The sequence below is a fragment of the Rhincodon typus genome, chromosome 36, assembly GCF_021869965.1.
Source record: "Rhincodon typus isolate 14 chromosome 36, sRhiTyp1.1, whole genome shotgun sequence".
Classification (NCBI taxonomy): Eukaryota; Metazoa; Chordata; class Chondrichthyes; order Orectolobiformes; family Rhincodontidae; genus Rhincodon; species Rhincodon typus.
The window spans coordinates 18,285,393-18,310,994 of NC_063367.1; the positions used below are offsets into that span (position 1 = coordinate 18,285,393).

Consider the following 25,602-nt stretch of genomic DNA (forward strand, 5'->3'; position numbering starts at 1 on the left):
GACCCTTCTTCAGAAATTTCTGAAGGGTCTAGGCCTGAAACGTCAGCCTTCCTGCTCCTCTGATGCTGCTTGGCCTGCTGTGTTCATCCAGCTCTACACCTTGTTATCTCAGGGAGCCAATGCAGTCGACTTTGATCACCTGTGGAACAGGTGCAAAAGAAAACCCAAGGGCAAAACACAGGACGTGCAAGAGGGTGGAGAAGCTTGGAGGGCAGCATTTGTGAAAGCATGAAATAGTGCAGATGGTCTGTGTGCAACTCAATCAGGATAACGAGACTCATTCACACAACAGCTTGCGACAACATTGCACATTGAATGTGAAAAAAAACACCCGAAGGCTCTTTCTTTACAGAGGATCAAGGAAAATGAAACATCAAACTAAAGGGAAAAGTAGTGGTTTGGTAAGAGAGGTAGGTCTTACAGCAAGAAAATATTCAAAGAGCAATTTATGGGTGTGACTTGAGAAAATGTAGTCAACTTAAAAATTAGTTTATGAATAAGGCTGTTGGAAATCTGATTAATTTTTCAAAAAATAGGGGCAGAAAGCATAGTTGAAAATTAGTCAACTCTAAATTCAGTACAGAAAACTTTACTCAAAATGATAAATATTTGCTATAACAAGATGAGAAGCAAGGATATTGAGATCATTCAATACAACTTGGCTTCAACATGATGGCTAATGTAGAGAGGATTAGCTTTGCCAAATTCAAATGGCTTTCATCCTATTCCTTCAAATGATGCATGCAGTTACCTGCTAACAGAAGAGCAGAGGCAAAAGCACTGATTACAATGAAGGCTATGTTACAAGTCAGTGTACTGGAATGGAATGGGCCTATGTTCTTTGGAACTTAGAGAGGGGAACTAATTTTAAACATATGACACTGTCAGAAGGTTCAGAGGGCAGATGCCAATAGGCTGTTTTTCTCTGGCTGGAAAGCCTAGAATTAGGAGTTAAAAGTCTTAGAATGAGAGGGTGGCCTTTTATAACAGATAAAGAGAAATTCCCTTCCCTCAAGTGCTGTGATTGTTTAGAACTCTTGACCCCAGAGGAATGCGATTGTGTAGTCACCGAGGATTTAAATGTTGAGCTGGATTGATTTTTATGCACAAGAGGAATGGGAGATACGGGCAGAGTTTAGGAAAGAAAAGCAGAGCTGAACCCCAGCTGTGATCTTATTGAATGGTGGAGCAGGCTCACCAGGGGTAGTACGGCCTAAGTCTGCTCCTAATTACTACGGTGTTTTTATGGAGATATCACTTTCAACTGGTTGTTCCCCCAGTGAAATTCCGACCACAGCAAAACACACTATGCTCCACATGAGCATACAAATGAATAGGCCATACTACCCTACGTCCTAGTTCAACATTTCCACTTTACAGAGAAACCACCTTTTGTCATGTTACTATATTGGCAATTAATTAGATCTGAAGCGATGACCATTTCTCCCCAGATGCTGCTCAACAGTAATTCTATTCTATTTCCGGCTAGTGATTAATCCTGTTTTATATGAACTGACATCCACAAACTAATGCACTTAGCCCTATTACTCATTAGAGAGGAGGCTTTTATCTCAGCAATAATGATTGAACTAATTGGATTATTGTCAGATTAAAACAAAAACAACTGTCCCCGCACATCGCACCACAAATTGCCTTTAAAATGCTCCACCGTCTGGGCCACAACACACGTCATATGTTTTTGGTGTTGCTACCACCCGCAGACTGAATCTGTAGCATGTCAGTAATAAATGTCCTTTTGATAAAGTTGTTACAAGATGACAAAATCAAAATGGCTTCAAACAATAGTCAAATGATGCTACCCTGTAGTTCCAAGCTCCTCCTTACAGATTTGAAGTTTACTTGTAACTAGTTTAGAGATTTACCATCTTTGTTTTGATTATACTCTCCTACTAGTATTTCTGGCTGAACTTATAATACAACTTGGGGCTACCCCAAAGCTCTTCATAGCCAATCAAGTATTTTTGCTTCATAACCATTAACAGTCACACTTCCCGTGCTACCAATAATGTGTGTCCACTCAAGGCTAAAACAGCATTAAGACAAGTCACTAGATGGACCCCTTGATGGCCAGGCCTCTGGATAAGTCCCCTGCTCTTTAAATCATGCCATGGGACATTTTTATTGGTTTATTTGTCTCATCCAAAAAGGTACTTTGAAAAGAGCAGAATTCCCTGGGTAGTGTCAGCTTAGGTTTCATACTCATGTTTCTGGACTTCAATCAAACACATGCACTACCAATAGGCTTAATATTGTAGACAGGAGCTCATCAAGGTCCCTAGTTAACTACCTTCTGCATGGACCCTATGCGTGTTGTATAGTCTAGCAAAGATTTTTCACCAATAATATAGGTAAGAGTCATGTCTCCAAATCATGTGAAAAGAGCACTAAATGGGTTTGTAAGAAGATGGTTGTGTAGTGGTAATGTCAATGGATTAGTAATCCAGAGGCCCAGGCTAATAGTCTGGAGCTACTGTTTCTAATCCCACTATGGCAGCTGATTCAGTTGATTAAAACTGGAATTGAAAACTAGTATTTCTAACTACAAAACCATTATTGATTATCCAAAAAAAAAAACAAAAAAAAATCCAATTCACTAGTACAAATGAGTAGGCTGTACTACCCTACCAACCTGTTCCACCATTCAAGATCCAACACATTCCAGTTCAGCATTTCTACTTTACAAGAGAAACTACCCTTAATGTCATGTTATGATATTTGTTTCTTGTGGGAAAAGTACTTTTTTGTTCATCTAATCACATTTAAAACCAACAAAGAACACAACAACTTTAGTTTCAACAATCTTTATTTATTTTCATTAATTCAGTTCACATATCCTATCCTTGCTAAAAGATTGCATTATTTCAAGGGACAACATAAAACTTCTCACTACACAGACAGCAAACTGGAAAAAATACTATACAATGTAAAATATTTTGATAGTACACTTTAAAACAAAATTCAGTTTATAGGCTAAGGACAATAAAGTTAATGCTTAAATCTTGGAAGATCAGTCTCAAAATGATCAGTTAGCGATTACAGTTTCCTTGATTGCTACAGTTTTAGTAGTCATTTTTGTACAGTTTAATTTCTACTAGTTATACAGGGTCTCTCAGTACACCCATTGAGTGTGCACTTTCGTGCGAACTAAACCCAGCAGCTTGGACTGTGAAATGTGCTTTAGATTTACTTGATATATACAAAAGAACCACTTCAATGCCATAAACCCAGTCTGAGCTTTCCAACAGTGGAAATGGCAGATTAAGAGGATGGGGATAAAGGGGAGGTGGAAGAACAGAACACCCAGGCAACAGCTTATGCATAGGTCCCTCCAGGGATAAGGGGCTCGTAGGCAAGATCCCCACTCCGCCTGCACAGCACAACGAAAGCACACAGCATGCCCAGCAACTAGGAAGAAAACAGTAAATATTACTGGTGACCCAGACATAAAAGCAAAGCACCTTCTTAGTGGTCACTCAAAGACAAACTTCATAACCGTCTCATTTTGCTTTCCATTACAGTGGCCTCCAGCTTACATGAGCACACAATGCCCTCTTATAAAAGAAATATTTTCAGAACTGCAAGGGCAGTTACACAGCTTAATTTTACATCTGACCAAATAAGAACACAAGTAAAAAGGCAAGAAAGGACATTTGGCCCAATTTAATTCAATCAACATAAAGCCTGTCCATTTGAAGCATCTAATCAGTTCTAGAATAAAAATCAAAATATCTGCATCTACTTTTTTGCCCATTTCTAGGTGTGACCCATTATCAGTCAAATATAAAATTTTCCAATCAATCTTAAATTTGCCTTTTAGCACGACATTGCAGCAACTTGGTTTTCCCCAGTGAAAATGCCAATGCATAGGCCAGAATGTTTCTTGTGCCTAAGAGTACTGTTTGAGGGACTGGATTGACATTATCTAATGGCATAATCATCTATCAATTACACACAGCAGCACCCTGGCCAACATGGGGATTGTTGGAAAATGGGATTTCAAATACAGGTGGGCATATTGCAGATGAAAGTCAAGCTTTTAAGCAACATGAACAATTTGCATTTCCCTTCAGTTTTTGTAACACTGCACGCAGGCTGGAGAGCTCATTAACAAACAAGTTAATGCAATAGGACAAGGTTTCCAAGAATTAAATAGATTATAAACAGCACACAGGGGAGTGTTCACCAGCAGGACATTAATAAATAATACTAGCTAGGTGTATTTAACTGGGTCCCGTATGGACTGAACTGGAAGATGGCCAATAAATTATAACAGTTGTATATTTTGCTTTTATTCCTATCCGGTGAAAGCAGCAAGCTATGGAACGGCTATTCAACTTGATCTCATACTTACGATCACACTAAATTTACAACAGACTTTTCTCAACTGTACAATCCCTACCTTTGGGCCAGAAGGCCCAGGTTCAGGTGCTACCTGTTCCAGGGGTGTGTCAGAACAAATTTTAGCAGGTTGATTAAAAATATCTACACAATCATTAACCACTTGTATCCTGCCAAACCATTTAAAACAAGCCATTTACAAGCTTGAAAAAGTTTGCATCAAAATCTGTATCACAGATTTTTATAGCACCTTTACTATAGGAGAATGCCAAAGATGCCTCAAGGACATTAACAGAATTTGACACCATGCATGAGACGGCAAGTTCATTTAAGGAAAGCCTTAAAAAAGAGGGGGAGTACCAAGATGGCAAGCTTCAGAGGGTTAAATGCCACAGCTTAGAGCCTAGACTGCCAGATGAGATTTTGTGAACAGAAATCAAATCCCAATTATGTTTTGTCTTTGCCTTGCAATTTCTTCTGTGTGAGGGACAATAGAAGTAAAAACCAAAAAAAGGAAAGATTGCAAGTGAGGAGAACAACCAGAGCGCAAAAATAAAAAGTAATAAGGAGGTGGGTGTCTATCATCTATGACCATATAAAAGTTAGCAAGATCAAAATTTTGCAGAGAAAATCAAGGATGTCTCCTTTTCTTAGTGAAACATTCAACACATTAAGTGTATGCCACGGTTGGACTGATTCACATGAAGCCAGCATATACTGGTCATCCAGATTTGAGGGGGTAGCCTGGAATTGAAAGAGCTTCCCACCACAGTATTCATCCCCTCTTGACATTTTAAACAGCAACCACCAAATATTATCTACCTCCAATTCAGCAGTATGCTCAAGGGTCGGTGCAGCTCAGAATGAGGGATGTTTAACTGAGGCTCAAGGGGATGCCATAATACTGTAGCTCAATTCACACCAGCATGAAACAATACCTTATAGGTACACATCAACCTGGCTTAGAAAGCTCACGTCTGAGCCCCTGAACTTAGAATTCTGAAATTATTTGAAATCCTCCAAATTTATTACGAGGACATAAAGCTTAAAACCTCTGCATTTAGTTACAGGATTCACTGAGTTTTACACAAATATTCCAGGATTTTACGCAACTAAAAAACAGTCAGAGCATCTAAACGTTCTTCGATTTCTGCACTTCAGGCAGAACTGAGGGCTCGCTAAATGAAGACCATGAAATGAAATGAATTGGATGTTTCAGAAATCTTGATTTCCCAAAAAAAAATGCTCCATTAACCTCATTATAGGGATCATGCATCAACCAACAGTTAGCGTCCTTATTGAGAGAAGCTTCTGACAGCCAGAACATAATCCCATGTAAAATTGAAAACTTATTTAATGCTGGGGGTGGATCAAGATTGTAATGAAATAGGTAGGTTCAGATAGTAATCAACCTGATTCAGCTTTACTCAGGCAGCTGACAAAGTAACACAAGAACCTTCCAATCCTGCCCTGTAATCATTTATAAAATTTAAAATTCTGGTTGGTTAGAAATATACAAGCAAATTGCATCAAAATGGTGGTCATAACTCAACTTTTCAGTAATGCAAAGACAATAAATTATCCACGCAAAGGATTTAAAAAGTTACAGCTTTAAAAATAACAATAATAAAATAAATGTTATTTGGTGTACAAATGGGCCTCTACAACAGATGGGACCTGTATTTTCCAAAAATCAGTTTTTGGTCCACAACTTAATGACTGCAATTTCAACTTTTGTATGAGGCGAGAGAGGGGAAAGAGACAATTGCACAATTAGTGAAGCACACCTTTCCTGCTTTAGAAATGAAGGCCGCACAATAACTTCAAAATGGAACTGCAGGTTAAGACAAGTCTAAACAACATATAAAGTAATATAAGAATAACCTTTGCTCCACTTTGTAATGTTTTCACCTGAACTAGTTTGAACACCTTCTAAATGCATTTACCATAACCTGTCAAAAAAATAAGTATTACAAAAGAGACTGGTGGAGGCCAAGTCATTGAGTGTATTTAAGACAGCAATAGGTATGTTCCTGATGGGAAAGGGGATCAAGACTTACAGGGGGAATTTACAGGGAGAAGACTGGAGAATGGGGTTGAGAAACATCAGCCACAAATCGAACGGCAGAGCATATTCAATGAGCCAAAATGGCCACTCAAGATTCCTGAGGTTCCATGTACACGGATTGGAGTGTGGACACACTGACTTCCAGTTTTGGAGAACTAGGAGGTCCATACACTGACGACAATAAAATATTTAGAGGCAGAATGGGTCACTGGCTGCGCTAGCATTAATGCCCAACCCCCTCACTGGCCTCAAGGTTGTGGTATGCCAACTTCTAAAATTATTGCTGTTCGAATGGTCTAGGTACACCAAGAGAGCTGTTGGGAAGGAAGTCAAAATTAAGTTAGTGAAAAGCAAATTTGGAGAGAAAACTAAAAGGAGTCAATTCAGACGTTCATTTGGCAAGGGCAGATACAGAGAAGGCATAGCTAATCAAATGACAAATGCGGGATAAATAAACAACTCACTAGCTTTCCATCGTTGGTGATGGATAAGATGAACTTTAAAACTTCAAGGCTTTTCAATTATCAGCTTCTATTGAAATACTTCAAAATTTTGTGCATTTGCCATACAGGCATTTTGGAGGTTTTATTGTAAAGTTTCATTTCCATTTCCACATTAAAATTAGCAAACCACTGAAAACATTTCAGATCACAAACTGTAGTACTTAAATAAAACTCCTTTCTACACTTAGGCACTTAAATTAGAAAACCATTCTATTAATTCTGCCTGCTGACTAAATCACACAAATAGCTCCTCAAATCACCATCTATTTTTGTAAATAGGTCCAGCACTTTGCAGCCCAACATTAACTACACTGGTTCAATAGGTGTTACGACACAGTTCCAAGCAAAATGGATCAGGCAAGTCATAGACTAGTGTCACCTGGAACAGAGATACACATTTGTAAATATGCAATTTCATGCTGCACCACAATTCAATGTCTTCTCCTGTCCTGGTCAGGAACAAAGTCACTACACAACCCTTGGAGCTAGGCCAGATTGAAAGTTAAGATTCTGTGTGTCAACTTGTCTGTCTCTTCCAACCCAACCAGTTTAAAAAAGGCAGCGTCCAAGTAAGCAGAAATAAATATGAGCAAACAGGAGTTGGGGCTGCACGGTGGATCAGTGGTTAGTACTGCTGCCTCACAATGCCAGGGACCCGGGTTCAATTCCACCCTTGGGCGACTGTCTGTGTGGAGTTTGCACATTCTCCCCAAGTCTGCATGGGTTTCCTCCGGGTGCTCTGGTTTCCTCCCACAGTCCAAAGATGTGCAGGTTAGGTGGACTGGCTATGTTAAATTGCCCGTAGTGTTCAAGGGATGCCTAGATTAGGAGGGGTTAAAGGGGGATGGGTCTGAGTAGGATGCTCTGAGGGTGGGTGTGGACTTGTTGGGCCGAAGGGCCTGTTTCCACACTGTAGGGGTTCTATGATAGGATGGAATGACTTCACTGGCAGGGGTACTGCACAATCGTACTGAGCATGCTTTCAGGGTGTCAGCATTCACTAAAGGAACCAATATTTCATGAAACTGCTTTACTGGATACTCAAACCATTATTGCAAGTTTCAACTCCACATACCCAGTGAATGATGATAACAAAGAAAAGGTAGATATAATCAAGTCTGGCAGATTCCATGGAAAGAAAAAGTGTAAAAGTTCCAGGTTGATAATCTTGAATCAGAACCCGAAACGTTCACTCTGCTTTTCTCCACAGATGCTGCACAACCTGAGTATTTCCAGGAATTGTTGGTATATATTTCAGGTTTATAGCACCACAGTATTAGTTTTGTATGTGCTCACTGGAGGCAATGCAGTATTTACCAGTGGGCTCGAAAAGCATGCAAAAAATCAGATCAACCACTAAACTGCAATAAACATGGGATGTCTATTTATCACAGGTTTCAACCTTCAGTTTCAGGCAACTGCCCCAAGTGTTCCAACAGAAAATCAAGCTTTGTGAACAACTTAAACCATAAATAGAAGCACCTCATTAGAGAAGACCAAAGATACCATGGACCTATTCAAGGAGCGAACAATTCTTAACATTTCTGCCTCAACTCATGCCATAATAGGTGATTATCTAGTCATTGTATCTCAGATTTGCTACATGCAAATCAATGACAGAGGCCTGAAATTTGAAAGTTATTGTTTCTAAGATGCATTAAGGGCATGGCAAGGCGCTGTTGAATGCAGTTTTTTTTCCTCTCCTTAGCATTTGGATAAATCTAAGTCAAAAGGAGGATCCTCTCTAAGACAGGAAAATAAAGATGTTAGAGATTGGTGGGGGCAGGGTGATGAAAAACTACAAAGCCACCCAAGAGAGAATTTTCAATTGTTCCATGCAGAGTTATCCAGTCACCTAAGGGTGAGTCACACAACAAATCAAACTGGTATACAACATGGAGTAGACTACAATGCTAAGAGGGATACTCTTATGTCATCTCTTCACAACCTTTCCCACACCCTGAATCAAATTGCAAAGCAGAAACTGCTGCTTTGCTGATGGGTAGCTGGCCTGCAGTCACTAGAACAAAAGATCCGCTTTTGAAGGCTACTGCAAAAGTGGCAAAAAAAGTACCCCATTTTGATGTTAACCAAGTTAGGTGTCAACAAGTTTTGCAAAACTACAATAATAAATTAAGATAAACTCTTACAGATCCAGAAGTGAGGGGGAAAAAAAAAAGTAGTGAAGGGGACAACTTTTAAAACAAGAGGGAGTTTTAGGCTGCATTTGAGGATAACAGTATCTATCAGTTAGCTTGTTGTAATGTGGGATTGGAATAAAGGGAGCAGCATGTACAAACACAAAATAGAAGTAGGCTACTCAACCCCATCACCCTCACCTCCATAGCCTGTTTTGCTACTCACTAAGATCATGATCACTGATCTGGGTTTAAAAAGCTTTCCTGCTCCTCGGATGCTGCTTGGCCTGCTGTGTTCATCCAGCTCTACACCTTGTTATCTCATGATCACTGATCTGATTGCTGTCTTTACATTCCCACTTATTCATGGTTATTCACCCTATCCATGCCCCTCAGGATTTTTTTAAACCTTTGTAAAAAGGATACAGTCAGCCTCCAATGCTCTAAGGAAAATAGCCCCAGCCTATTCAGCCTCTCCCTATAGCTCAAATTCTCCAACCCTGGCAACATCCTTGTAAATCTTTTCTGAACCCTTTCAAGTTTAACAACAGCTTTCCTATTGGAAGCCACCTCAGCAACTATGTCTCAACAAGGTTACTTCCCATTCTGAACTCCATTTGACATAGGCCAGTCTGCCCAATCTTTCCTCATGATACCTCTCCACATCCAAGATATCGGTTGACTGAGCCTTCTCTGAACTGCTTTAACGCACTTCTTCGTTTCTTATACAAGCAACCAACTATACACAACTCCAGATGTGGCCTCACCAACCCCCATACGACTGTTGCAAAACATCCCCAATTTATTTTCCATTCCCCATGGAATGGACAACAGCATTCAATTTGTGTTTCTGATCACTTTCTGTACCTGCATACTAACAGTGATTCATGTACCAGGATCCTTCTGTACCTCTTTTAGAATTTCTCCACTTAAATATGCTGTTTTTCTATTCTTGCTGTCAAAATTGACAAGGTTACTATTTTTCCTCTTATACCCCAACATGCAAATTTGTTTCTTTCATCTACATCATTGGTACAAATTGCAAATAACTGAGGTCCCAGCATGGGCCAATGGCATACCACTTATATCCTGCCAACCCATTTACAACAAACCATCTACATCAACCATCAGGTTCCTATTAGCCAGCCAATCCTCTTGATTTCTTTTACAGCATGAACTCTTGCTTTGCATAAGAACTTTTGACATGGCACCTTACCAATTACTTTCTGGAAATCTCAATAGATAACCTTGTGTGGTTCCTCTTTATCTATGTTGTTTGTTATTTCCTCAAAGGCAGCTAATACATTAGCCAAACATGATTGCCCTTTCACAAATTATGGTAACTCTGCACAATTTCATTGAGATTTTCTAAGTAACCTGCCATTACTTCTCTAATAAAATCCAGCATTTTCCTTATGATAAATGTCAGGTTAACAGGACTGTAGTTCCCGGCTTTCTAGCTCCCTCCTTTCTTGGATAGGAGTGTTATAAGCACTATTTTCCTATCTGATTTTGGGAAATTAAAACCAGCAGAGCCATCTCTTTTAATGTCTTAGAATTAAATCTGTCAGGGCCAGGAGATTCAGATTTTTGTTCCAATTTTCAGTGCCTTTCCCTGGTTATTATACGATTGCTTAAATTACTCACACCCTTTCATATTCTGATTTGTAATTATTGGTCAGATGTTACCTGTATTCTCTGCAGAAGAGAAATGTAAAATCCCTGTTCAGATTATCTGCCATTTCCCATCAGACACTCTTTCAAGGACCAATTCCATTTACTCTTCCTCCTTTCAAATATTTGCAGAAACTGTTTTTATACTTCTATCTTTCACTGATACTCTAAATTTCCCATTTGTCAAGCTTTTAAATCAAATCATTCTTTGCCATTTATATTCTGTCCTGCCATTCATCTTTGCAGAATTATTTACCTTTTCTTTCAGCTTGAAATGAACTTTAACTTCCTTAGGTAGCCACACGGATAGCAAGCTTCAGAACCCCTCATCTGAATATTCCAAAACATTGCCTTAAATGTCATCACTGAATCCTTACTGATCTAGGCTGTACCTAAATTTCCCAGTTCATTTAATTTCAAAATACTGACTGTCAACCTCTTTTCTCCCTCAAACCGAATGAGAAATACCATCATAATGTAAGCAGGCTACCGAGGGATGCCTTTACTCAAGGTCAATTAATCTTGTCTTATTGCACATTATCAGATCTAGAATGCCTGTTGTGTAGCATAAACAACATGTCAAAAGCCCAAAATAAAACAAACAGTCTTGATAAAGTGGCTTTATGTTACTGAACTGTAACAGTGCAAACTCCATCCAAAAATTAACTCTTGTATAACACCATTCACGCTCCCAGAATGTCCCAAAGCCCTCAAAATAAATGGCAACAATCTATAGTACCTTTAATACAGGGAAGTGTTACAAGTCATTTCACAGGAGCAGTAATCAAACAAATTTGACATTGTGGCACACAGGGGCAGTTGAGTAAAAGCTTGATCAGAGCATTTTTAAGGAGCAAAGAGAAGAAATGGAGAAGCGAAGTAGTTTAGAATGGGAATTCCAGGTCTCAGGGCTGAGGCAATTGAAAACATAGCATTCAATATTGGAGCGATTAAGAACTGGACTGAATGAAGTGGGCAAACTAAAGGTTGCAGAAGTTTAGACATTGATTGTACATGCACGTCTGTATTTCTGTGCCTCTGCCTGTGCGGTGGTGGGGCAAGGGTCTTGAAAACAATGATGGGATTTCTAAAATTGAAAGGTTCACCACCTAGGAGACAACACAAGCCAGTGAGCACCAGGGTGACAGGTGAAGACGAAATTCTGCAAGTTGGGGTGTGAGCACAAATTCACGAACAGTGGAAAACGCAGGTCACCTAGGAGAATCAATTACTTCAGAAATTCTGCTTAACTATCAGTAAACGCAGTATGGTGTATACAGTATCAGATTTCAGGAACTGATGACTGTGGAGATATGAATTGGGCAGGTTTATAATTCTACACTGCAAGGAAGTTAGTTTCAGGTACATTAACAAACTGTTAGATGTGGAACATGCCTTTCGACAGGATGAGTGATTCAGGAGGTTCTTTAATTTGAGAGGGAGGGAGGGAGGGAGGATCAGTAGTCTAGTTTAGCTTTTTAAAAATATATGTGAGAAGCCAAAAGATCACCTTAACTAAAACATTTTGAAACATCCCAGAAAGCAACTTCAACTCCTGGTTTCTCATCAATACAAATACCTGCAGGGAAACCAAAGTCAGCAGAAGTGCAAATGAACACCTACTCAAAGCCAATTTCCCAAGCACTCTCATTGCCATAGCAAATCATTTTTCCCTCCTGTTCTGAGGTTTCAAGTTCTCACTGGAATACATTTCAATCGGAATTTAACTTGTCATTTCAACGTCAGAATTCCAAGGTAGAGGTATCCAGGTGTTCCAGTACAAAACTCTCAAAAGGTTACATGCTGTATCTGCATGCTAATCAGGAAGTCTTAACAGAATGTTAGTATTTATTACAAAAGAAATTATACTTCAGTTATGCAGGATGCGAGACTACTCCATACGGTATACAGTTTTGGTCTCCTCAAGGATGGAAGTGGGTCAAAAAAGTTACTAGATGGATACCTGGAGTGAGCAGTTGTTTTATTCTGATAGGCTGGGCTTCATTTCACTAGAGTTCAGAACAGCCAGGGTGATTTGGGTGGAGTTTAAAAGGTCCTGGTAGCCTACACTAGGAGGACATGGAAAAGATGTTTACTTTTGAGTGGGAGTTCGAAACATGATTTCGATATTCGGTATCACTCTTTTAGGACAGAGATGAGGGAAATCTGATGGCTGAGGGACTTTAGAATACTACCTCAGAAGACAGTGGAGGTGGGGGTCATTGAAAAATTTAAAGCACAGGTAAATTGATTCTTGCCTACGTCTAAGGAGACAGATGGGCATGTGGGAATTTGGACCACAAACAGATTAGCCATGATTGACTGAATGGCATAGCAGGCATGAAAGGCTGAATGGCCTACTTCTGCTCCTAGTTCGTATGTGAGTACTCTTCATGTATGAACCTAGCAGAGTGTCAGACAGAGCTTGCCCAATTTCTTATGTTATGGGAACCAACAAGTATTGTTGTGGCAGGTCGAAAGGAGCAGGTAAAGTGAGCATTACTTTGCAATGCTGAAAGCCTATAATGGATTGGGTGAGGCAAGTGACCCTTGCAGAAAAGCAGACATGCCAGACCAGAGTGGAATTCAGGATATAGTCATGAATAAGATTTTCCTTGTGCATACCTAAGCAGGAGTAAGGAATAATGTGAGAAATCCTAGATGTTCCCGACAATCTGGAGACATGTTCAGGTGGTGCCTCCAGCTGGAGCAGCTCAAGCTCCAGCTTTGGTTTGGGGTCACTAGAGTGTTTCCAGCTGTGGGTGTGACTATAGGATGGTATGATGTCTCCCAGGTACTAGGGTCATGGATGTCACATGAATGTCATTAGCTTCTGGAGAGTCTGAAGGGGAAGAGTGAACAGTTGCAGGATATGAACTGTATTGGGAATAAAAAACTACAGATGCTGGAGATCTGAAACAAAAACAAGCGCTGCTGGAAAAACCTCAGACGAATCTGCTGGATATGTACTGTAGGCCCCCAAACAGTCAGGGAGAGAGATAGAGGATCAAAATGTTATCAAATTTCAGAGAAGTGCAACAATAATAAGGCTGTAATAGTAGAGGATCTTAAATACCCAAACATTAGCAAGAGGGAAAATTCTTAAAATGCAAGGAGAGCTTTTATAGCCAGTACATAAAGCCCAACAAGGAACTAATATTCAGAAATGAGCCCTGCCAGGTGGAAGGCATTCCATGGGGGAGCATTTTAGAAATAGTAACCATAAATTAGTTAGATATAAGATAGTTAAGGAAAATGATGTGGATGGGCCAGAAATAAAAGTTTAAAACGTAAAAAGCTCATCTAATTAAGATACAATTTGGCTGAATTACACTATATCAACTATTTGCAGATAAAACTGTCCAAGCATACAAAGCCATTCAAGGAAGAGAGACAGTACACAGGGAAAATATGTTCTTGTAAAAGATGGAACGGTCAGCACAATGCTTTGTTTGTCTTCACAATAAAAATGACAAAACAGGTATAGATCTGTTAATTTATTCTATTTCAGAGAAAGAGCAGGTACTATAGAGTTAAATAGCCTTGAGAGGATAAATTCATAGACCCGAATGAAATGCATCCCAGACAACCGAGGGAGGCAAGGGAGAAGTTATTGGCAACCCTGGCAGAAATGTTCAAATCCTTTCTGGCCACAGGCAAGCTGTCAGAAGTTCTTCGCCAGTTTCAGACCATACAGCTGCTCTCTCACAAGAGAGCCAGAGAGAGAGAGAGAGACACACAACTGGTGGTGGTTTAACCCAAAGGTCACCATGGCTCTGGCAAGGGATGGGGTTGAGAAAGAGAGCCCCTCATGGTAACCTCAGCCAGTGCAGGAAATGAACTCACACCGGTGGTGTCACTGCACAAACTCGCCATTCAGCCAACTGAGCTAACTAGAGGAGCAAGGGACTACTAACATTGTTCAATAATGGACAAAGGATACACCAGGAAATTACAAGCCAGTCAGTCTAACTATGCAGTGGGGAAGCTATTAGGAAGAATTCTGAGACATAGGATACATCTGCATTTCGACAGACACTGATTAATTTGGGATAGTCAGCATGGAATATGTTTAAATAAATTTAATCAAAAAGTTTTGATGAGGGTAATATACTTAATATGTTCTACATGGAATTTAGCAGGGCTTTCGGAAAGCCTAGCAGCAGACTGGACAAGAAAGTTAAATCCCATGGTTGATGGTAGAGATGTTATGTGGCTTGAAGTCTGTTTCCAGCAGGATTCCATTGGGCTGAATGCTGGGATCCTTACAGTTTGTGATGTCCATTAATGGTTTGTACTTAAATGTAGCAGTAGTGGAGGAGGACAGCTGTAAACTACAGAATGCTATCAACAGACTGATCAGCTAAGTAGAATAGAGGCACATGGATTCAAACCAGAGGAAAAAAAAAAATTGCAGAAATGCACTTCAGGAGGACAATCAAGGCAAGCAATTACACTATGAAAGGTAGGACCCTGGAAAGTACTGAAGATTAGAAGGACATTAGTGTCCATAGCAATAGATTCAATAAGACAGCAGGGCAGGTAGGTTGGTTAAGAAGTCACATGGAATACTTGCATTGTGTCTCTGCTTATAAAGGCAAGAATAGGTGGTTATGCAGGAACTGTATAAAACGGTGGTTAGGTCACAATTGGACCACTGCTTGCATTTCTGGTCCACATTACAGTATGGATGTGGCTGCACTAGAGATAGAACAGAGAATTCCCAGCATGCTGCCTGGACTGGAGCAACTGAGCTAGGAGGAAAAAATTGAATGGAATGGGTTCTTTACTGGGGTTCTGATGGAACAGTGAAGGTTAAGAGGAGACCTGATAGAGATGTATAAGATTATGAGGGATATAGGGTAGACACGAAGATACTTTTCCTTTTAGTACAGGGGTCAATAAGCAGGGGGTGTAGATTTAAGGTCAGAGGTAGAAGGCTAAGAGGAGAGATGGGCTGAATGGCTGCTTTCTGTGCCGTAAATGTCCAAGCCCTTGAGCCATCAGTATATCTCAACGCCCACAGATGCATACTTTTGGAAGCCACCAGGTGATATTTGAAGAAACACTGGCTTTTTGCCTCAAAATGGACCAGAGACTTTGAAACACTCAAATGAAGGGTGATTTGAAACTAATAAAACATGAATAATAGTGCCTTCTCCAATTAGCATTTTGGTTGAACGAGACTCAGCAGAAAACCAGAACACATATTCTCGCTTTTTTTTTAAATTTAAAAAGTTCCTCTTCAAAATTTTTTCACTTAGATTCCAAGCTGACTGAAGTATACAATCGCACAGCACAGCCTGGGTAATTAACTGGAAAATAAGATCTCCTGCCTCCTTAGTTCCCCGATCCCAATGAACCTGTCACTCTTACCAACCAGTAATTGATGAGCAGTTTGACTCTCACAGGACAGGTGACCTGCCATGGCACTTGAATTTTTACACATTGTACTGTAACAACTGGCGCTACAAAGAACTGGAGGCAATAAAAATATTCAGCAAATTTGATCCTGACATCATTCTTGCAAATATTGCAGCCTGCTTCTTGACGTATTCATGTTAGATTCAGGATATTCTTTAGGATGTGACCCATTATTTTGAAGCCAAATAAAAGATGGGAACAGGGGAGTTCTGAGTGATAGTGTACATCTGCTGCTTGTTCTCAATTACAATTCTGAGTAATTTGTGCAGGGTAATCCTCCCTCAAACCTAAAATGCATTTCCAAGTAGTAAATATAAATAAATATTTATTAATGCTAGAAATACCTAAAATTCAATTATCTCAAGACTAATTCAGTACATACTTCCATGTTTGGAATTCTCATTCATTGACCATCATGGAGATAAATGACATACAACAGGCAGATGACTGCTCTGCATACCAGAAACACTGCTTGTCCTTGAATGTTGCCAAAACAGAACTTATCAACCCAGACTAAGTCAAGATATTCCACTTCTCATGTTCATGGATATACTGAAATATTCTAAGTGGCACATTTCTCGTTTTGGTTCACATTTATTTTGAAACTCACTTTGTCATGTCCAAAATCAGTGATAATTTGCAAAGTACATTAATCTTTCTGCAAAAACACACAATGAAATGTGACTGCAGCAAAACCTTGAAATGGACTCTTATGAAGTTCTATGCCCTTCCAAGAGCCAAATGCTACCTGCAGCCTGAAATTGTTTGTCGCTTGTCTTGGCCGGAGCCCAAATTACAGCATTGCCATCGTTAGGAAGCCATGACTCACCACTGTGATAAAAGGCAACAACCAATCCACAGTCAAAGCAAATGACTTGCCAATTGAATCTATTGCTATGTTAGATGCCGCTACACCAACATGTGACTAAAATCTCTCAAAACAACACAGTCATTAAGCCTTAAATCGAAGTATAAATATTAATTTATAGCAATACCACTTTTTCTAATTATTATTACATGAGATAGAGCATTGCTGACAAGGCCATCACTTTGTTATTCATATCTGATTGCCTTTGAGAAGTTGGTGGTGAGCCATCTTCTTGAATTGCTATACTCCATCTATTGTAATACACCCAGAGTGCTTTAAGGGAGATAGTTCGAGGACTTTAACCCTATAACAATCAAGGGCAATGACACAGGTCTAAGTCAGAAAGCTGAGAGACCTGCACAGAAGGTTGCAGGTGGCAGTGTTCTTACTTATCTGCTGAGCCCTTTCTTGTAAATAGATGATGTTTCTGGCTTGTTATAGTGCTATAGTGCATCTTGTATATAACGTACACTGCTGTCACTGTGCAGCAATAGTGGAGGAAATGAATGGTTAAGCTGATAGACAGCATACTGAACAAACAGGCTTGTAGGGAGAATGGAGGTTTTAATTAAAGCAGTAATCTCCAACACTGAATTATCATATGAACTATAAACCAAAAGTAAAATTTACCAAGATCCAAACAACTACCAATAGTGACAAGCACAACCACAGCAACTTCAGGCACAGGCTACACATGCTTCAGGCATCAAGCTTGGAAAAACAACATCCTTCAACAGGTTCCATTTTTGGGTTCCTCCACAGTTTACTTTCCACAGCTAGACGCACAGTGCAGCTACAACTGATCAAAGTGTGCACGTGCACATGGGAGGATTATTGCAAGTAATTATTCCACACAGATCTAGGAATATTTTGGTTTAGAGGAGGCGTCAGAATATTTCCCAAATTCAGCGAATCCATAATCCAGAGATGCCAGGTTGGTTAAAAAAAGGTCTCTACCCATTGTGCCTTCTGTCTCAATTAACAAAACAGAAGGAATTTCCAGTAGTTTTTTTAGTAAGGCATTTTCAAGTGCAGCAAAATGGCCTTCGTAAACAGATCTCCACTGGAGATTAAGTAAATTACTGATGAGGTTTAGAAGCCAAGTGCTAATCTAGAATGGTTTATACTTGTAAATAAAAAGCAACATTTGATTTTTATAGAAAATATCTTGATTTAAGAGTTTGTATTCTGACTTGAGGCAACATGTCAGGGAATTATTGACAAATACAAAACATAATTGACTTTTTCCAGTACATTTTCACTGCAGAATTATGGCTATTATAGAATGTGAATACTGCCTTTCTTCAGAGATCAATTTCAATCCAGTTATTTCTTTCCAGTTGTTTGGTTTAAGTCATATTGCCATGGAATACTCTGTATTGTGTGAACATGACAATGAGGTCAGTGTGCACTGCACAGCCAAATGCACAAAGTTAATAATAATACAAAAGAAAGCCCGAGCCGTGAACTACCAGGTCAAAGCAACGCACTGAATGTTCATCATAATCTATAGTTCTTAAAGTTGAAGTTGAGATTTTCAGTGGTCTTAAATTTTAAAAAGCAAAATAAAAAGGTTAAATGGTGTTTTGCATGAGCAGCTGAAGTATAATTGCAGGTTTGTGGCTGTGATTTAATCCCCTCAAGCATAAACACTTAGTGCCCACTGTTAATTTTCAGGAAGGCAGAAGGGATGTCAGGTGCTCCCCCATGGGGAACAGCAAGGTGAATCACATGCATCACATGTGGAAATGGAGCATTCACAGCAACACCACTGCTTTGGGAATGCTGTGCAATATGGGGGAGGGGTATATTAATACAAGGGCTTTTTCTGAAATCCTTCCAAGCACCATTTGTTACTAAAAGATGCAGTGTGGAAAAAAAAAGAAACATTTGGTTTTTAAAGTGGGGAGAAAAGGCTGAGCTATCAAATCTAAGCCTGGAGAAGCTGCAATCGTCTGTAATCTTACAGACAGAAAGTTAATGTTTTATTTTTAAAAAAGGCACATAGCACAGATACATCTGCAAGACTAAAAGCTACCATAATGCTAGCTTTCACTTAGATGAAAAAAGCTAGTCAGATTTTAAACTGCATCAGATAGCAATACTGTACATCAATTATTGGCAACATGAATAGACTCATAAAATACATGGTGAACAGGCTCCATCCAAACATATCTATTCTACTTTGGATGTCAATAGGTTGGTGACAAATTGCCAAAATTTACAGCTTACTTTTACTTTTAATCTCTGTAGATTCCCATGCAACTGTGGCACACAGGCAGCAGTGGTTAGCACTACTGCCTCAGCACCAGGGAGCAGAGTTTGATACCAGCCTTGGGTGACTGTCTGTGTGGGGTTTCCGCCAGGCACTCCAGTTTTCTCTCAGTCAAAAGATGTGCGTTTTGGTGGGGGGGGGGGGGGGGAGGAGAAGGGGAGCGGGGATAGAATTTGGGTGGAATGCTTTGACGGTTGGTACAGACTCGATGAGGCAAATGGTTTCTTTCTGCCCTTGGAAACAGTGACCATAACATTGTAGAATGTGCTATTCAGTTTCAGTGCAAGAAACCTGGGTTAGAAACAATTGGCTCAAACTTAAAAAGGTAATTACGAAGGAATGAAAACCTAAAAGAACTGCAGATGCTGGAAACCAGAAATTGCTGGAAAAGCTCAGGTCTGACAGCATCTGTAAAACTAAAGTTGTGAAGAAGGGTTACTGCAACCAAAACATTAACAATGCCTTCTCTGTATAGATGCTGCTGGACCTGCTGACTTTTTCCCCACAATTTCTGTTTTTCTTACGAAGGAATGAGGGTAGAGTTAGCTGGAATTGACAAGGAAAGGAGTTTAGCAGCACAGAAACCTGAGAAACAAAAGCATACTTTTAAATAGTTCATGGTTCACAAACAAAAAGACATATCACAGTAAGGAAGGAGGATTCTTGTATGGGGATAAGCCAACAAACGGTCAACCAAGTTAGTTAAGAATAATATCAAATTGAAAAAAATGTGGCAAAGATTACTGGTAAACTATAGAATTGAGAAGGTTCTAAAAGCCAAAAAAACAACCAAAATTAACTTTGAAGGGTAAAATTGCAACGTAACTTTAGGGCTAGATTAGTGCTTTAAACTAGTAGCTAAAAGCTGTTCTGTTTGACTAGGGGTAGTTATGTCACATTTTTGAAACAGAAGTCAGCTGAAACACTCAGGTGAAGCTGGTTAATTGAACAACTGGTTTGATCTGGTTTGAAATTAAAAGAATATCAATATGGACTGCAAGAGTTTTTTTAAACATGAGGGAAGATACAGTCCATAAAAAGTAAACAAACATTCTATAAGGGGCCTCAGGTTGGGAAAATGACACTGGGAAACCAGGAAATGGCAGAAGTTAAATAAATACTTTATTTCAGTCTTCAAATGGAAGATGTTAATAGCATTCCAAACATACTAAATAAATCAAAGGGCTTAAAAGGAAATAAATACATTACCTTGAGAAAAGGGGCTAGGGAAAATAATGGGGCTAAGGGGTGACAAATCTCCTGGACCTGACTGAATGGGAGATTAGATTTGATCTCTTAAGATATCAAAAAGTAGTAGCTACAGAAGTGGATGTACTGGTAGCAATCTTCCAAGAGTCCTTAAACTCTGGAAAAGGACCAGAGGATTGTTGAAATGCCAAATGTAACACCCATATTTCATTTTTTTAAAAAATGGGCAATGTTAGGCCATTTAGCTTAATACCTGCCAAAACATTAGAGTCAATTATAAAAAGATGGAACAGCAGAGGATTTAAAACCAACTAACAATCCAAGTCAGCATGGCTTTGTGAAGGGAAAACCCTGCCTGACAAAGTTATTGGAATTCTTTGAGAAGATAACATGCAGGGCATTAGTTAGACCACATCTGGAATACTGGGAATTGTGAAAAAAGAGAGAGAGAGAAAGAAAGAGCTTGATATTAGGGCTGGAGATGGCTGAAAGCACAGCAGAAAGTGTAGACTGATGGAAAAGTATGCCAGAATTGGAGAATAGATGTAAAACTGAAGTGATTAGGTAGCCTTGTGGAGATCTAAAACAAAGGATATTGACCAACAATGCAACAGATCAATATATAAAAATGTAGGCTGAACTGTATTTCTCCAATAATATGGTAGTGGAAAAGCTTAAGTCTCAAAAGTCGATGGGGGAAAAGTAAAACAACAAAGCACAGCCTCTAATCAGACACAATCAGAACCTGAACACAATGGCAAAATGGACAATGATGATAGATCATTACTTTCCACTTGACTATTAGTCACAATATTGATAGATAATTAACAGTCCATTTCCAATCCTTTCTACTGGCTGAATAAGGTTTTACCACAGGACAGAGGACTCTGGTGAAGTGTGGCATTCCCAGAGACACCTGGGAATCATTGGCCCAAGACCATCCAAAGTGGAGGAGCAGCATCCACGAAGAGGTCAACCACCTAGAGACTCGCCATTGGGGGAAAAAAATGGAAGCCAGGCAAAAACAGCAAAAAAAGGAGCATGTTGCCACACCAATGTCCCACTGGCCACTTCCCTTGACCACCACCTGCCCCAAATGTAATAGAGCCTGCGGTCTGTACAGCCACCTACAAACTCTCCAAAAATGGGAGAGTGTCATCCTTGCCAATGATGATAGAAGTCTGAGCAAAGCAAGCAACAAGCCAACTCTACTATTAATTGTATCCAATGAATTCAGCACTTAGCTAGTTTTAAAAGGGCATAAGCCTGAAATATTCAATGCTTTTTCTGCCTTCAAAAGATGCTACCTGGTCTGCCGAGTATTACTAGCATGTTCACTTTTTAATTTGTTTCCAGCATGTGCATTTTGTTTAATGAGTTGTCGCTAAAGGTTTTACCTTTTACATTGAAACAAAATTAGAATCCTCATGAGAAAGAAACATCAGAAGCAACTTGGCCATTACCTAGAGCTTTCAGAAGGTTGAAATTATTACCCAACAATATGCTTAGTTCAGGATTAAATGCATATTCCCCAAAACTTTTACAGTAAGTCAGCAACACATCACACCAGGACAGTACAAACCTTAAAATTATCAAGGCACCTCCTCCTTTCCAAGATCCAGTAGGACTCAGATAGTTCCTTGCTCAATGTCTTTGCAAGAAGTGTACCAAATCAACTGACTACATTTAAGGACATGTATTACTGGAACAGTAACCAAAACAAAATGCAGGCACCAATTTCTTGGAATAAATAGCATGCTACTTGAATGCACAATGGTTTAATTGCTATTTACAAAATAATGGGTGATTCTAAATTATGAGGAGATATACACTGATTCATCTGCAAGAGCATTGGCTACTCAGCAAAAGCCCTTAGCAACTAGTGTGTGTATCCTTTGGGATTATCATTGATTGAAAGATTGCGAGATACCAAGTGTAGGGAGTTGGCGACTCCAGCACCCACTCAAATAAAAAGCAACTTGCAACTCCAGTCATTCCAAAAAAAGCAGAGACCAGCTTCTCAGCAATCAATATATGGATTAAAAACATAATTGCGTGGAATTAATTACAAATGCTACAGAGTCAATATTGACAACTGGAGATTTGTGACTTAATTCATAGGGAGGGGTTTTTAAAAAGTGTTCAGTACATGGTTTTATTAACTTTATTATGCTTTATGCTGCCCATGGTTGCAATCAGTTTATGATGCAATGCTAGGTTAGTATTTCTGAAGACAGACAAGTGATCTCTTTTTCTCTTGTACTCAAATCTCAAAGGCAGCACCAATTTAGACTGCACAATACTTCAAGGCTGATTGGTTAACATGTTATATACATTCATGGAAGCATTTTCTGTCTAATATATCTCACTAATCAAATTTTAATTCCTTCTTGATGTGGAGGGAACCCAACAGTCACTGAGGTATTTGCAACTGTCTACAGCAGACAGAGTGGATCATTGATCTCTGCTTCCTCCAAGGTTGTTATCATTACAGATGCCAATCTTCAACCAATTCAATTCACTCCATTGCTATCAAAACCAGCTGTACACAAAAGTGATCCAGCAAAGGTGATGAGCAATATTCCAATATTGATGACAATATTCCATCCCTACTGGTAAAGATTTGCACTCAAATAATTGTGCCTCTGGTTAAACTGTTCCCATAGTTAAAACATCATAATCTACCTAACAGTGGAAAATTGTCCAGGTATGCCCTGTCCATAAAAAGTCAGGACAAATTCAACATACCCAATTGCTGCCTCAGTCTATCAACAAAAATGATGGACACCTAGTTGACAGTGCTATCAAATTACATTTAGCAGTAACTTGCTACTGATACCTAATATGGCTTCTGTCTGGCCCTTTTGGCTTCCGACCTCAACTTTGGTCTAAACTTGGTCAAGAACAGAATTTTAAGTGAGATGACAATGACTGCTCTTAATATCAGATATTATTGACAAGACTGTGGCATCAAGGGGCTGCAAAATTGGCTAAAATGGATTTTGTAAGGAAAACCGACCATTGACTATACAGACTTAGCACAAAGCAAACTGTTTGTTTTTGATGCAAGTGAATTATCTCAGCACTAGGATTTCAGTGCAGTGTTCTACACCCAATCTTCAGTTAGCAATTTTGAGGTTCAGGTCTGAAAGTTCAGTTCAATTCACAAGTCCTTAGATTGTGACAAATTGTGTCCACATGCAGCAAGACCTGGACAATATTTAGGCTAGATTTGATAAATAACAAATAAGTTATGTTTGCATCACACAATCTGACAAGAAGAGAGTCCGAACACTTCAGTTGACATTCGATGCCAATACCATCAAATTCCTTACCATCATCATCTTGGGACTCACCATTGGCCAAAAGCTGAAATGAATCAATATAAATAGTGCAAAGGACAAAAATAGATCAGATTGGGTATCCTACCATTGGTGATTCACCTCCCAACTATCCAAAGTCACTCCACCATCTACAAGGCACAAGTCCACAGTCTGAAGGCGGCTGTACATGTCTAGATGGGTACATCTCAATCCCCCAATAAACATAATCCTGATTTTGAAGTATATCAACCTTTCCTCATCATCACAGAGTCAAAATTCTTGGAACTGCTAAAGCATTGTGAAAGCTCCTCCAATGCAGGGATTGCCATAGTTCAAGAAGTTGACTTTTCATCACCTTCAAGAGTGATAGCCTTACCAGTGGCCTACATCCCATGAATTAATTAAAATATACTTCTACATACCAGCCAAAAAGAATGAAAAGATACTAACCCCTGAACCATAAACCATCAAGAACCACAACATCATAAAAAACCCTTTCTGATCAATGTCAAGTATTTCTGGTATCCTTTGGAACAATCTCAAAGAAATGTACCTTTGTTACTTGGTGTCACTGGTACCAAGAATTTTAAGTTTGGGGTCTCTACTCTCAAATACAGGATTGAGAAACTCAACTTCTGACTGGAAGCAATAACAGACATTAACATAGAAATTTCATCATTTTAAACAGAGTTTGGCACAGAGCACTTAGGCAAGCTTCACTATACATCCAAGCTACAAATAAAATTGAGGGCCCTGTAGACAGCTCTGAAGTGAGCTATGAGCTCTATCCATGCATCAGAGAATTGAGCAGGAGAATAGATTATGGACATATACATTCTTGAGCTTTGACAAGCAGCCAACAGGTTGGGTAGCGGGTCAGGAGTTAAGGATTAAGAGGCGAAAGGAGAATCCTACAGATGTAGCATACATTAAAATCAGTTTAGAAATGCACAAGGTGCTGCATTAATTCTGGATAAACCATTCGGAAATCAAGGATAGGCTCATTTCTGGATGGTCTCTAACATTTCAGCATTTCCTTTGTGACTAAAGTACAAATCGCTGAAGGGCAAATTTAGAGAAGTGTGGAAGATGTTTTGCACAGAAAACATTTAATATAGGAAGAATAGTGAAGCCATTTAATTACAAAGAGGCTTATAAAATCATGAGAAATACACTTAGGGCTAATGGGAGGTGTCTTTTCCCTAGGATTGGGGGTGGGGGTGGGGGAGATTACAAGACAAGGGGGCACTTTAAAGGCAAGACATACAGACAGAATTTTTTCCTGAGGAAGTGGTGGCTGCAGATACTATGTTTAAAAGACACTTGGATAAGTACATGAATAGGAAAGATTTGGAGAGATATGGGACAGCAGCAGGCAGGTGGGACTAGTTTAGTTTGGAATCATGTTCAGCATAGACCGGTTGGACCAAAGGGTCTGTTTCTGTGCCTTTTGACTATGAACAGGTGGCAAGATTGAATGGAACGAGGAGATATGGGACAGAAGGGAATTTCACATTCTTTTTGTAGATGTACCTTTGAAAGCATCCTATCCAGATGCACAGTTTGGTATGGCAAGTGCTGAGCCCAAGACCCGCAAGAAATTACAGAGTTGCGAAAGCAACCCAATGTAAACCAACCTTCCTTCCATTGACTCCATCCACACTTCTTGTTGCATCGGGTGAACAGGTAACATAATCAATGACCCTGTCCACCCATTACACTCTTTCACCTTCTTCCACTGGGGACAAGATACAAAAGTTT

At 39.5% G+C, this 25,602-nt stretch overlaps 1 protein-coding gene across 1 annotated transcript in view; it reads right to left on the minus strand.

The window, feature by feature from the left end:
• Window positions 1-2,806: 2,806 nt before the first annotated feature.
• LOC109935425 (tetraspanin-3) overlaps window positions 2,807-25,602 on the minus strand; it is a 48,556-nt gene continuing 25,760 nt past the window's right edge. The window contains exon 7 of the mRNA XM_020534057.2: window positions 2,807-3,426. Within this exon, the coding sequence (XP_020389646.1) occupies window positions 3,334-3,426 (93 nt within the window). The 3' untranslated portion in view covers window positions 2,807-3,333. The remainder of the gene's footprint in view (window positions 3,427-25,602) is intronic.